This window comes from Lissotriton helveticus, chromosome 6, assembly GCF_964261635.1.
Source record: "Lissotriton helveticus chromosome 6, aLisHel1.1, whole genome shotgun sequence".
Classification (NCBI taxonomy): domain Eukaryota; kingdom Metazoa; phylum Chordata; class Amphibia; order Caudata; family Salamandridae; genus Lissotriton; species Lissotriton helveticus.
This window is the reverse complement of record NC_136067.1, coordinates 1,868,031,277-1,868,044,829: the sequence shown is the minus strand read 5'-3', so window position 1 is coordinate 1,868,044,829 and position 13,553 is coordinate 1,868,031,277. Positions and strand designations below refer to the sequence as shown.

The following is a 13,553-nucleotide window of genomic DNA, read 5'->3' as shown; positions in this document are numbered from 1 at the left end:
ATAATAAAAGGAAACACCATGACTCATCCAAGCAAGGGATATAACATTAAATTGAGAGTGACCGCAACTTGCGACAGTTCTAACATCATTTATCTCCTAAAAAGTCCTTGCGGGCAAGGATATGTGGGTAAAACTGAACGCAAAATGAAGGTTCGCCTAAATGAACATAAGTCTAACATTCGTAATAAATCCACAAAATCCTCAGTTGCTACCCATTTTCAGGAAGCTTCTCACAACATCAGTCAATTAAGGTTTTTAATTTTGGAGTCAATCTCAAAACAAGAAGGAGTCGATAACAACAAACTACTCTTGAAACGTGAAAACTTTTGGATCTATAAACTCGATACTTTAAAGCCCAATGGGATGAATGATAGGGTTGAATTTAGCTGTTACCTATAGAATCAGAAGTTTGGAGTTTGGAATTTGGAGTTTGGAGGGGTATTTATAGAGCGCGGCGTTCGCTCCGGAAGGAGCATCATGGCGCTGTCAGTCCTTGAACCAGGTTGCAGAGGGATAGAAGAAAAGGACTAGATGGCCGCTTTTGTCCAGTCATCAGGAAGATTGAATTAAGTTTGAATTAACTTTATTGACATTGGACTTGCCATGTATGCCATTGATTGACCAAAATTAGATTTTTCTCTGTTATTTAGTCTTTTACATCTGTTCTTTTAATAGTTTGTTTTTCCATTTTTTCCAACTAGCTAATTTGTTTGTTATTCAGATTCACGTATGCATTCTGAGAATGTTCTCCGTAAATCGTTTACATTGTTTCAATATGGCACTCACTCTTTTCACTAGAAGGTTAGTCCTCTCTCTATCTCTATGAACAATAGCTTAACTGGAGCAGAAACGCTCACGGACTTTAAACGCGAGCAACTTATCGAGTGAACACTCGAAGCTGCAGTATTCTGTATCCAAGTAAGTTTATCAACAGGAACTCATTACTAGGACGATAGGAACATTTGGTTCCTTCAAATGTTGCATGTCATGTTAATTTGTCTAAATTACGGTTGGCTCTCGAAATGTGTGCGGCAACAACAATGGCGCGTAATTGACTAGTTTGAACCATTACCTAAACAGAGGGTATGCGCGAAGTCCGAGAATTGGTCATTTTCGAAAGTTACATGATAATTGTCCTAGTGCTTTTTAACTACATGTAGAGATGATGAGTGTATAATCTCGAACTTGAAGATATTTGTAGTGACCATTATGTTTTCTCAACGATTGCCTATTGCTCACGATTATGTGAATACATTTGATTTGTGTAAATTCATTCATTTTTTTAAAAACAGTCACGGGTGATTTTATTTAGTTCTACTATCTATTTTGAATAATCTACATCTGGGGCGTTGGCTTTCTCACCATCTCACCTTCCTTTTTGAGAAAGTCACTATATGTGGAATAAGAGTTTCTGTTTCTTCATGTATCATATTCTCTTAATTGTAGATTGATATCCCTGATGAAGGCTTAACAATAGCCGAAATGCATTGGATGGATAAGTTTGAAGAATGTGATTGAATACAATTCAATTGGATTTGAAAATCAAATGCTTATAAAAGAATGAAGGAATTCTTGAAAACAATGAAAAAATAAATGAATGTGAACTTAAAAACGTTGCGACTAATTGGAATCTAATAATAATTGAGTTACCCCTTTGGGATGAAAGAGCTGTGACTAGGGGACGTCTCCCAGACGGGACACGCTGTTGAATTTTGTTTTGGACGCACCCCAGCACGGAGGCGCACCCTAGAGCACGCTGGAATTGATAAAATAAGAGAAAACAGAGTGTGCAAGTGGGACAAACACTTGCTCTTTCCCAAAGTGACATTTCCACATACGTAATGTTGCATCAACTAGCACGTCAGGAAAGGATTCGTAATTATGAATTCATCGATATAAAACATTATACTGCTGCTATTCTTCACGTAGGAAATACCGCTCAATAGCCTTTCCCTTCATACCCTCATGCTAATCCAATGCAAGGATTTTAATGTGCAGGCCCCCTGCACTGAGAAGTGTTTCGGCTTTACGCCTTCCTCTATGTCAGTTTCTGTTGTTTCACGGAGACATCTTAATCAAACAAGGTGTCATGTGCAAATCATAAAAAGAGAAGATGGTCTTTTAGTCAGTTGATTACCAAATTAGATGGCAGCCATCTTATAACGTTGTTTTTCAACATAAACAAGTGCAAAATATAAATCAAACCCATAAGCAAGTCACACAAAAATAGATTGACAATATAGGGGTATATGGTATATGCCTTGCCATCATGAGAGGGTCAGACAGAGTGTTCTGTCTATTCATGCCCGGTAATAGGTGCGTCTCCCAGTTGTTTGCTTCACCCAGTCACTTAACCACATGTTGAAGCTGGGATGCCATGCAGTACAGCTCAATATCTGGAGCTCTGGCCCCCATGTTACAAGAATAGCTTCATATTTTATAGCTTCACTCTATTCCTTTTACCAGCCCACACAAATGTGACCAGGAGTTGGTCTAACTCTTGGAACAGCTTCCACAGCATAGGGACATGGAAACCTGCAGACCATACAAACAGAAAATCAGAAAAATCATCTTGGCTAGAGCTATTCTTGCCCATCACTGTGAGAGGTTGTGTATTCCAAAAACATAACCAATTATTTCAGTCTTTAAAGTACTCTATCAAGGTTTAGCAAGCATTGGATATTCAGGTGTCATGAGACTCCTCAATGTCCAAGTAACGAAAGCTCACATTTTCTCATCTAATAGCTACTTCCGGATAGTCATTTTATTTAGTGCTCATAGACTAGCCAACGGCAACAGTCTAGACATGTCCCAGTTTGTGTAAAAGCCCTGTGGGTCTCTAACCCCCTAAAATCTGACACTACTGGAATGTGTACCTGAAGCTCTGCCAGAAGAACTGCGGTGATGCTTAAAGACCTTAACTGGACTGCTGATCTGGAAGGACTGCTTTTCTGTTTGTTGCCCTGCTGCCTGGTGCTCTCTGACTTTGCTGAAGGAGAGCTACATTGTGCAGTTCTTCAAGTGTGCTACAAGGGCTTGTCGGTTTGCTTCGTGTTGCTTGAGACTCAAGGATATCAAAATCTCTATCTGTGCCTGGTTAACTGGAAGTGGAGTAAATCTACCCACAAGAGATTGGCGATAGAAGATGGATGGTCTTGAGATGGATGTGTTTCCTACATGGGTAGGAAGCACATTGCGTTTCTTAAATACCACTCACACACCAAAAGGGCCCTTGGTGTCATGCTTCATCATAGGGGTTTTCATGCCCCTCTACGGAACGTGGTGTGCTACTAACCAGCGGATATGCGGGAGCACTAATGTAACCACTATGTGTAGTGTGAGAGGGGGTGAGTGGTAGGGTCAGCAGTGGATAGTGAGTGAGTGTTAAAAAATACTTCGCATGTGAGGAGTAAAAAGAATTTTAATATGTCTCGGTGCCGGTATTGTTAAAAAAGGTGAGGTGGAGGAGTGATATATTAATGTACAAAACCTCCTGCGTGTGTCAACATGTTTCTAAGCATGCTGCTTCTTCTTCAGGACGGGTACACCAATCCCTACCCTTCTTAACCTCTTTTCTGGCCATTAGTTTTTGAAGCCATATCAAAAGGCGTCCTTCACGATCTCTCAGAGTCTTACTTGGTGGGGTGGTCAGTCAGGATACTACCTGGCTTGATCGTCCCCTTCGTGGCTCCGGGAACGGAGAGGACAATGAAAACAGCACGGGGTCTCCACTGTTCTTAAGGCTCATGACGCCTTTGGCTTCTGGGCAGCAAATTGATACAAAGGTAATACATTTTCGCAGTACAATTTGACAATAGGCATATTTTGCAACATTTATTCATTAATCCTACACATAGTATTTCTTATGTACAGATGGTATCACACGGTCTATGTGAGTAGGGTGGGGATCTGTGTACCCGTCCTGAAGAAGCAGCAGCACGGTTCGAAACAGGACGTTTTGTACATTAATACACCACACCTCCACCTCACCTTTTTTAACAATACCGGCACCGAGACATATTAAAATTCTTTTTACTCCTCCCATGATAGGTATTTTTTAACACTCACTATCCACTCCTGACCCTACCACTCACCCCCTCTCACACTACACATAATGGTTACATCAGTGCTCCCCCGTATCCGCTGGTTAGTAGCGCGCCGCGTTCCGTAGAGGGGCGCGAAGACCCCTATGATGAAGCATGACACCAAGGGCCCTTTCGTTGTGTGTGAGGGGTATTTAAGAAACACAATGTGCTTCCCACCCAAGTAGGAAACACATCCAACTCACGACCATCCATCTTCTATCGCCAATCTCTTGTGGGTGGATTCAATTTGTTTATTAACTATAGTGAAGGGAGGTCGAATCCACTCCCGGTATCCATTAGGACACACTCTCTTCCACTCCCTCCTTTGGTATTTATAGAAACTGGAAGTGGAGCCACATACTTGCAACACAGACATTGACACATCTTTGTGAATGTAGCAGAATGGACACATCAAAACAGTTGCAGGAGAGAAGAAAATGCTTTGCTCACAGAATCAGCACAGCGCCCCGAGAGCCCGTCGCATCGGAACCTTGTCGCAGCAGCTCAGAGAGATCAACACACCCCTCTACTGCATGCAGAAACCTGGTGCATCGCTCTATGGAGCCATTGCATCTCGGCACGGTGTCTCACCTTTGGAACCGACGCATCGCCATCACTGTGTGGAGAAGAATCTAAAGCATCCTCGACCCGCAGGATCCACTTAACTCACGATGCGTTTTGCAGTTGTGACCAGGAAAGGTACTTTGTTCACCGGGTCCTGCGTGGGTTCAGAAGCCAGGTGGCACTCCATCGCGAGTGGCCCAAACGTTGACTTTGCCCTGGTCCAGCACGACCCCAAAAAATCCTTAATGTGCTATTTGCTTCCAAGTACTATTTTTCACTTACTCTTTTGAAATGTAATATATCAACTTCTATACATTGGATTTTTGTTGTTTTGGTCTGGTTTTGTTACGAATATAATAATCTATTGTTCTAACCCTGTGTGGAATCTATGTGTGGCATATTCATTGTGTTACTATGTGTGTGTTGCACAAATACTTTACACATTGCCTCTTTAAATAACCCGGACTGTTCTGTGTCAAGCTACCAGAGGGTGAGCACAGGCTATCTTTTAGTGTGTACTTAGCTTACCCTGATCAGACTGGTGGTTCCTGCCTGGTCTGGGTACGTACGTCGGCCAACAAGGAATCCCACTGTTAACATTTTAGTCACTGGAACATTTTTAATAGGTGCTGTAAAATTCCAGTACTGACCGAGCTTACATTTCTTTGCACCTTTTATATTTTATGCAATTTGAAGAGCCATTTTATAGATTTTTTTTTTTACAGAGTAAGGTTCATCACTTAAATGTACTTTAAATGCATTTTTTTAATGACCCAGGAGTCTAAAACTGTTTTTTGACTTGACTCTTCGTCACCTATGCCATGACGGATTACATCTTGAACTAGCCAAGCTCAGAGGAACTGAAACACTACTGTACAAAGTAACAATGTTCTACTTAAAGATACTTATCACTGTATTTGAAAGTTTTTTAGGAACAGTTTGTTTTGAAACAGAATATTTCACGATTGCTTTGACAGACGATTTTAAAAGGCCTTGTGGACAGAGTACAGAGTCGGAGGCACAGTCCTTGTCAAAATCACCTTTTGTCGAGCATCCCTGAGTTTGAGCGTAGCAGCCACATTCAGAAGTAAAAGCTCAGGGCCATTATCAGCATCACATTCAGTATCAGACTGGAGGGCGTATTAACGTGGAGAACAAACCAGGGGCACAATAATAAACAGGGCACAAGTCCTAAAAAAAGAAGTGGGGGGACGCGGATGTCACGACAGGAAGTGACGTCACGAAAGGTGGCTTGCACCATCAGACTCATTGCCTCCCCTCGCTCACCTCTTAGATGTGATTGCATCACAGTAGCCAGCGCATGAGCAGCTTTCTGAATGGGCTCCGATCTGGCCCCAGAGAGGCCAAAGAGTTTTATTTTTTATTTATTTATTTTCTTATATAGCGCAGGATTCGACCACCGGAGGGGTATCTCCGCGCTTGCGCATTGGTACAGGTGTTAGACAGATAACTGAATAATTAAACTACCAGCAAATTATGAGGTCGAGTAAAGATGGGTTTTAAGGAGCTTCCTGAAGGATTGGAAATTTGAGTTAGTCTTTAGGGCAAGTGGAAGTGAATTCCAGAGAATAGGACCTTTATAGTAGAGGGCGCGCCCTCCCTGTCTTACCCTCTTAATCCTAGGGACCTGAAGCAGTTGCTGGTTACTTGAACGCAAGGAACGTCCAGGACTATAATGGATGAACTTATCCATTAAGTACTTGGGGCCTGCCCCAAAAAGGCATTTGTGTATGGTACAGCAGATTTTGTATTTAACCCGCTGCCGAACAGGCAGCCAATGAAGGCTGTCCAGAAGCGGGCGGAGGGAGTCCCAGGCAAAACATTGAGCACCAGTCTTGCCGCTGTGTTCTGGACCCTGGCTTCATTTGCTCTAGTTATAGAGCTCCCGGTAAAATAAGTGGGGGGACGCCGTCCACCCGCGTGGTACCCAGACTCGATCCCCGATAATAAATCTACATAAAGTAGAGGCCGTGCCAAGAATTGCCCTATTGAGATAGGTTTGTTTTTCAATGCCTTAATCTGTTTTAGCGCTGGGAATCTATTCTTTGGCTCTGTGGTACATGGACAGTATTTGCGCTTACAGTGCACTTTCTCTTTAGCACTTCCAAGCTCGATAAGTTCACCCTTTAAATTGCTAAATGCTGCATTTCACTGTTTTTCCAGTCCTTCACCTCGATCACGATGAGTAGGCTAGAAAACGTAGTAGAGGTCATTGTAGCATGGCGAATTATGAACAAGTGTGACCATCGGCTGACAGATTTTAGGCTTAACGGATTGTCAATACGAAAATGACACTTTTGAGAAATTAGTGTCATGCTGTATTTCACCTCTCCTCTTTCATGTGCTCTGTGCGCTGCAACATTCCTATACTAAAAGCTTGTGGGCTATAGCCAGCCCAGTTTAGCTTACCCTTGTGTTTGTGATCTTGACACTTTACATGGAATACATATGTCAGGCCACGTGTCTTGAAAATCTTGTCAGAACGCTAGTCAGCATCTCAATTTCCCCCCTTCACACTCCAGACTAGAGCTAAATGAGTGGGTAAGCCCACTCCAATAAACTTCCAAAATCAAGACCCCTTAAAGCAAGGAGCCTGGTCATCGCATTAAGTGCTTCTGCAGAAGCCAATGCATGGCCAGGATATCGACCTACAACAGGGACAGGATCAGACCGAATGGGAAACAGATCACAGCAGAACTGTGCCATGTTTGGTAGAAAAGACTGGCCACTATACTCTGCGAATATGAACGCCAAGTGTGTAATGTCCTGAAACTACAGTGTGCATTATTTGATTATTTTACAAAAATGTACATTCTTGCAACAAACACAATACCTTTTTACTTCTGGGTGTCCTGTTTATGTTACTTTGCACTGCTTTCGTCTCTTCCTGTCCTCTGAGAACATTTATAAAATCTTTTTTGGAGACGGATGACATCAGCTTTGCTCGTTTCCTTTCAGAACTTCCCGCTTCCTTCACCTTTTCATTTATATTGCTTTGGTGCTTGCGAACTGCATTGAATAACTGCACAACACCTCTATGAATAAAAATACATAACTATTATTTTTCAGCCATTTACAGTGCATAAAACAGCATCCAGAAAGAAGAGTTACTCGAGAGTGCGCTGTTCAATAATAAAGCATTCCACAAAACTTGGGTCAACTATCACAAACTTTGGATTTATAGAACTTATCAAATTATTTTCCGTTTATTTCTGATGACGGATAATACGTTTTTGGCATTCTCGATCATGTGCCTGTATGTAGTCCTGAGTGTGTATGCAGTAACCCTGGGCGAAGTACTACGCTACGCTCGCGTAGTTTGCGCTACTTCGCACTACACGAATTGCACGTAGCACAGTGCAAATGCATAGCGGTCATTTTTTGCTTGCTCGCGGTCCTCAACGTCAAAATGGCGACCGCGAGCGAGCAAGATGACATCTCGGCGAGACTTTTTCCTCTTTCGCGATCAGCAACATAAAGTTGCCGAGCGTGGAAAATAAACCTACCGGCGAGATTCTCAACGCAGGCAAGTCAGATTTCTCATTGCGAGTGGTCGCGTATGCTCGCGATGAGAAACTACCAGTCTGTGTTGAGAAAGCTGCCGCTCGAGTAGTAATCTACTCGAGCGGCAGAAAACGACTGCTTGCACGGATTGCAAAGTGCAGAAAACCATCTGGCACTGTGCAATCAGTGCAAACAGCATTTTGCACAGTGCACTATGCAGTTCGCGTAGCTTGCGTAGTGCACTTTGCGTAGCTACACGTAGCGCTACTAGGCAAACTACGCCCAGGGTTAGTATGCAGGGTGCTTTTAAACATGCAGTATACAGAGAAATGGAGGTTAACACCCGAGTGAACCAAGTTGAAAAGTCAATGTGCTCGCAGCTCCACACACATATATATATATATTTTTTTTAACTACACAAGCTTTGCAAAATACTACGCTCCCTAAGCTTAGAAACAAAATGAGGAGGAACAGCCCTTTGTAGCAGCAGGAATCTGTTCGGGCTGCGCACATCAAAAAAGGGAGGAGCACCGGTCAGCGTCTACTGCGGTGCCCAACTAGCCCCACTCAGACAATTCCATCATCCAAGCAATGGTTGTCAACTGACCAAGACCTGCTCCCAGTCGCCACAGGAATATCACAGCCTGGCCAAACCAGCCCAATATTTCTGATCCCCACCACCCCTGCCCCCCACAACCCCTCCCCCTCCCCGAAATGTCTCAGCTGAACGCCTTAGCACCATCTAATGTTGATGGCAGGAAGGTGCAGCATGTTTATACATTATTACTGCTCCAGGTTGTCCCACACGTTGCAAATCATTAAATCGCCATAGTGAGGCAGAGCAATAGTTTATTTACTACACCTCTTGAAATCTGTTGAAATCAGTAAAACTTTTAACAACTTTATGAAGGCTGAAATGAAGATTTTGCAGTCAATGCAAGAATAACAATAAATGAGCATATCTGAACTGTACTAGTTTTTTAGGTCTCGCCTGAGCCACCGCATGCGCTGTTCTGGCGAGACTTTTAGTTACTGGGCTTCAAAAAGCAGACCACAGCTTTTTGTGAAGCATAGACCGTGCGGTTATGCGCATAAGCGAGCGCGCCTCGCTCCGCCTCTCCGTCTTTGTCGTGCTTTAACGCTCCTCCCACACCACAGAGTGCGTGCAGCCTGTTCATTCACTTTAAGCGCGCCTTTAACTGTTTAAGTATGGCGCCGCTTTTATTTTCATTTCTTTCCCGAACGCACACAGATTTCCGCTGTATCTTTAAAGACGTGAGGGATGCAGTTTAACATATAGCATGGTGTAGCACCTTCATTTGTATATGAATGGCACCACATTCACTTTAAGCGCGCCTTTAATTGTTTATGTATGGCGCCACCTTTATTTTAATTTCTTTCTCGAACACACACAGTAGCCTGTTATTCCCCCATACCCCAATCAGCATTTATCCCAGGGAGTCGACTGCAGCGATTGTCGCCCCTCCCCCACCACATAGCACATCTCGCGGCCATGCGTCTTGTTTTACTTTGCGTCTTGTTTACTATTTTAATTCCGCTTCAGCCCTTCCGGACGGAGCCTTATGTCCGGTTTGCAGAGTCGCTTTAATGCATTGTGGACATTTACATTTACATATACATTTACATGTGCACTAAGAGTACATAATCTGAAACGCCACAAAGTCCCTCCAAGCTGCTCCTTGTTACAATTTCGTCTGCTTGCCTGGTGTAGCTTTCACAAACGAGAGACAAACCACGCAAGTACGGTCTTCTTTTGGACAACATAGTCCCGACCAGAGTGTGGGCAAGGGCATGGGAAAGGATACCGGTGGGTGGTATAGGGGTGTCAGTGCTCTTTTCTTTTGTTGTTTTAATACTTGTTAATGTTTCCATTTGTTGTACAAGGCTGTGTATTGATATGACTGGCTGGTGAACCTGGTCTAAGAAAAGCCTTATGTTAATCTGCTACCTCTACTGTACAAACACACATTTCCCCTCAATTACTAAGTTGATATTAATAAGAATGAGGTATGATTAGTTTGGGAGTTTCAATATACTACTGAAACTTATGTGGTCCAACGGGATTTCCAGAAGTATATGAGATTACATTGATTTTCGCAAACATATGTGTTAGGCCTGGCATCCTTGGTGTGGTTTCCCCTGACTGTCTGCCGCTACCATCTGTATTTTTGATGCTATGCTGGATTTCATTTTTTGCTGGCTTAGATGCTGTGGGCAGTTTGCCACTGCTGATCAGTGTCAAAATGCAAGTGCTCCCTGTGTAAAATTGGTATTATGATATGTTCTCCCTGATTGGCATATTTGTATGCCAAGATAGCTGCTACGCCCCGAAAACTTTGGACAACATTCCCAGAAGCCCCAGAGCACCCACCACCTACATTGGTCACCATTATTTCAATAGCGGGCGGCCGGAGGTTTGCAACTCACTTATTCAGGGCTCTGAGAGAAGATAACAAGATCAGGCCCTGAAGGTAGAAGAGAAATGGCAAGAGGTAAGTGAGCACATGATAACGGCAAAAGATTGGGAAAGAATCCACAAAAGAGTTTGAAAAGTGTCTGCATGTAGTAGCTTTAAGCAAATGCAATACAATATAGTTCACATGACCTACCTCTCACCTAGGTGGCTACATGCCATAAACAAATCTAGAGACCCGAAAGGCCTCAGATTTCAGCATACACAGGCAGACTTCGTACATATGGTATGGCTTTGCCAAATAATACAAACTTACTGGGCTGACGTTCTGGAGCAACTGAACAGAAAGGCAGGGTAGACGACAGCCTTGGAGGTAAGAACCTGTCTTGAAGGTTTGGTTCCCAAGGATCCCAAATGTAAAACGAGAAGACGATTCCTGATTTTGGGGCTTATAATTCCTAAGAGAACAGCGATCCATTGGCTAACCCCGCAGTTAGATAAATGGAGGAAAGACTTAAAAGAATGGGCACTGGCTGAAGAGGAACATACGAGGAAAACTAGTAGAGATGATATGCTCCCAGAGATACTGATTGCATGGGGGGGCAATGGTCTAAGAGATTTATAGAGCCTGCCCGCAAGCTCAGCGTGAGTCGCAGGATGGGGAACACCACAACATGATTGCTACTAATAGTCAGGAAGCAGAAGGAAGAGACACCTAATGACCAACTCAGATATAGACTTAGGACTTTGAATTGGCAGGATCCAGTAAAGTGGGTAGGGGATCCAAGAAGGGGGGGGGGGGTTGGGTGGGTTGATAAGTTGTCAGTCAATATATTTAAGCGCAAAAACTGAAACTTTGGAGGGATAACTTGTAACAAAAGTAGTTTCTTTCAGTATTAAGATAATAGACCTACAGTGTTACATGTGTGATAAATGCCTGTATATGAATATCGACTGTTTTTGAAATGATATATATATATATTTTTTAAAACAAACTGATGGGATAAAAAGAGAGGTCTGTGTTTTCAACGCCAGAGGGACACTACCAGTTCTGGGTCATGCCCTTTGGGTTGAAGAAGAGCCATGCCACGTTCCAGAGACTGGTCAACCAGGTGTTGTCTGGGCTGGAGGAATTCAGCGCCACTTACCTGGATGACATCGCTGTGTTTAGCTCAAGTTGGATGAAACCTATGCGAAGTGTTGAAGGCTCTGCTGGAAAGACAGGCCTCAGTATCAAGGCCAGTAAGTGCCAGATAGAGCAGAGGTCTGTGGTGTTCGTAAGGCACCAGGTAGGGAACGGCCAGGTGGCGCCTCTACAACCGAAGATTGACATCATTCTGGCTTGGGAGCCTTTTTAGGTCTCACCGGGTACTGCAGACGGTTTGTCAAGGGGTATGGCACCATTGTTGCGCCCTTGACAGAGCTGACTTAAAAGAAGCTGCCCAGGAAGGTGATCTGGACTGATGCCTGCCAGACCGCTTTTGATGCCCTGATATCTGCCATGTGCACGGCGCCCGTGCTTAAGGCACCAGACTTCTCCAAAGAATTTGTTGTGTCGACAGATGCTTCAGAGCATGGTGTGGTAGCAGTACTCTCACAATTGAATGAAGAGGGCTTGGACCAATCTGTAGCTTTCATCAGTAGGATGCTACTTCACAGGGTTCAGAGGTGGAGGGCAATTGAAAGGGAAAGCTTTTGCTGTGGTCTGGGCGCTGAAGAAGCTAAGACCCTACTTATTTGGGACTCAGTTCCGGGTTCAGACAGACCACAGGCCCCTCAGATAGTTGATGGAGATGAGGGGTGAGAATCTGAAACTGCTGAGGGGGCCCATCTCCCTACAGGGAATGGGCTTTGCGGGGGAATACCGCCCTGGTACAGAACATGCCAATGCTGATGGTCTGTCCAGGTTCATCCGCCTTAGTTATGAGAACTCCCAAGAGGGTAGGTGGTTCTCCCCACTTTCAGATGGAGGGGACACGAGTTAGACCTAGCATCCTTGGCGTGGTTTCCCCTGACTTTTTGCCTCTACCTCCGGTATTTTTGATGCATTCGTTTTTGTTGGCTTGGATACTTTGGGTACTTTGCCACTGCTGATCAGTGTCAAAATGCAAGTGCTCTCTGTGTAAATTGATATTATGATTGGTTATCCCTGATTAGCATATTTGATTTAGTAGTAGGACCCTAGTAAAGTGCACTAAGTGTGCCAGGGCTGGTAAATCTAATGCTACTAAATTAAAGGCCTGCAGCACTGATTGTGTCACCCACATGAGTAGCCCTGAAAAGATGTCTCAGGCCTGCCACTGCAGTACCTGCTCGCGGTTTATTAACCACCATGTCGACCTGGCAAGTGCACCCACTTGGCAGGCCCTAACTTTCCCCTTACATATTAGTCACCCCTAAAGTAGGCTCTAGGTTCCCCTGTGGGCAGGGTGCAGTGTATGTGAAAGGTAGGACATGCCCTGGTGTGTGTGTGGCATGTCCTGATAGTGAACTACTGTCAATTTTGTTTTACACTATTGCAAAGCTACCTCTTCCCATAGGATAGAATGGGGAGGTTGCTTATAACATCTTATAAAATTAACTACCCCTGGGAACAAGATAAGAAAGGAAAATGTTACTTACCAGTATGCATCTGTTCTTGGCATGTAGAGCTGCAGAGTTACACACTGTTGCATAGATCGCCATCTAGTGTTGGGCCCAGATGATGGGACTCCTCCTTTGGATTAGATTGAGCATGGGCATCGGCTCCATCCTTAAGATTGTTTTTAGCCAGCAGGGAAATGATGGAGCTTTGTAAGAAACAGGAAGGATGCTCATGGCTGTATCTAATTAAAATAATACTGGAACAGATAAAGGTAGCCGGGGATGCGGGTGGGCGTCTGTAACTCTGCTGCTCTACATGCCAAGAACAGATGCATACTGGTAAGTAGCATTTTCCGTTCGAG

At 43.9% G+C, this 13,553-nt stretch overlaps 1 protein-coding gene across 2 annotated transcripts in view; it reads right to left on the bottom strand.

Annotated features, from left to right (window-relative positions):
* The window catches only part of RRP15 (ribosomal RNA processing 15 homolog), a 201,912-nt gene that overhangs the window by 82,971 nt on the left and 105,388 nt on the right, over nt 1–13,553 (bottom strand). For both annotated transcript variants that reach the window (XM_078649789.1, XM_078649790.1), the window contains exon 4: nt 7,504–7,705. In XM_078649789.1, coding sequence (XP_078505915.1) covers nt 7,504–7,705 — 202 coding nt within the window. The remainder of the gene's footprint in view (nt 1–7,503; nt 7,706–13,553) is intronic.